The sequence below is a fragment of the Oryzias melastigma genome, linkage group LG15 (genome assembly GCF_002922805.2).
Source record: "Oryzias melastigma strain HK-1 linkage group LG15, ASM292280v2, whole genome shotgun sequence".
In the NCBI taxonomy this organism is placed as follows: Eukaryota; Metazoa; Chordata; class Actinopteri; order Beloniformes; family Adrianichthyidae; genus Oryzias; species Oryzias melastigma.
Window position 1 is genome coordinate 15657111 of NC_050526.1, and position 1070 is coordinate 15658180.

The following is a 1070-nucleotide window of genomic DNA, read 5'->3' on the forward strand; positions in this document are numbered from 1 at the left end:
GGGGGGGGGGGGGGTGCGTGTGTGTGTGCAGTTGTTACTTGTCCTGGGTGACGGCGTGCACGGCGAGCTGCAGCCTGCCGTGCTGCAGGGCACAGCGGACGCCCTGCAGCGACAGAGCGGTCGACATCCTGTGACCCGTTGCCGTGGTGACCAGCAGGGCCTGAAAGAACAGGAGGAGAGGGGGGGCCACGCCTGCGGGGGCCCTCACACCTGCAGACAGACGTGAGCCGGGAGGAACCTTCAGACAAACTAAAGTCCGTTTCCCTGATCAGCTGATCACCTGCAAACATCTCCATGACGTCCGGGTTCCTCAGGATTCCTCCTGGAGTTCTGGCCGCGTGGAGAGCTGCCTCTCGGTACCGACCCGAACCGAAGAGCTGGAGGAACCTGCAGAGGAGGAGACGTTCAGACGCACCGCTCACACCTGGAGACCACCAACACCTGCAGCACCTGAGCAGGTGATCGTCTGTCTGCCGCCTGTCCTCCTGCAGGGCGGCGGCGGCGCTGCAGCCGTCTGCATCTGCGGCTGACGGACATGAAGCAGCATCACTACAGCAACAACATCTCAAAGGATCCAGACTCTGCAAGATGTTTTACCATGAAGGAGTTCTGAGCTGATGCTCTTCATCGTGGAAGCTAAAAGTTCCTCCAGAGGAACCGCCTGACCGCCGTCCGTCCAGCGCCTGAAACCATCGCTCACAAACGTCAGCCGCTCGTGTCTGCAGGAGAACAGAGAACCTGGAACCTCTGAGGAACAAGTGGAGGTTCATCTCACCAGACTAGATACCCGGATTAAAAACCTTAGAATGGTTTTTTAATCTGCTGGAGTCATCATGACTTTTGTTTTTATTTCTGTTTTTATCAGAAAATTTTCATTTTTTTTAAAAGAAACTTCAGTTTCATGGTTTTCAGACGCAGATGTGTGTGGAGCCAAATTGGGGGAAGAATTATATGAAACCCAAATGAAATAGATAGAAAAAATATTGGTGTTTGCTGCCCCAAAGAAAAAAATTAAATGCCAGAAACTTTTGCGATCCTAAAATAAACTTAATTACTTTCAGCTTCAAATA

The 1070-nt window shown here is 52.5% G+C and overlaps 1 protein-coding gene across 3 annotated transcripts in view; it reads right to left on the bottom strand.

The window, feature by feature from the left end:
- LOC112161940 (clathrin heavy chain linker domain-containing protein 1) overlaps window positions 1-1070 on the bottom strand; it is a 7686-nt gene that overhangs the window by 3807 nt on the left and 2809 nt on the right. For 2 of the 3 annotated variants that reach the window (XM_024297507.2, XM_024297504.2), the window contains exons 5-8: window positions 598-719; window positions 451-526; window positions 281-387; window positions 39-210 (exon numbers count right to left, since the gene is read on the bottom strand). In XM_024297507.2, coding sequence (XP_024153275.1) covers window positions 39-210; window positions 281-387; window positions 451-526; window positions 598-719 — 477 coding nt within the window. The remainder of the gene's footprint in view (window positions 1-38; window positions 211-280; window positions 388-450; window positions 527-597; window positions 720-1070) is intronic. The other variant, XM_024297505.2, reaches the window with a different exon arrangement.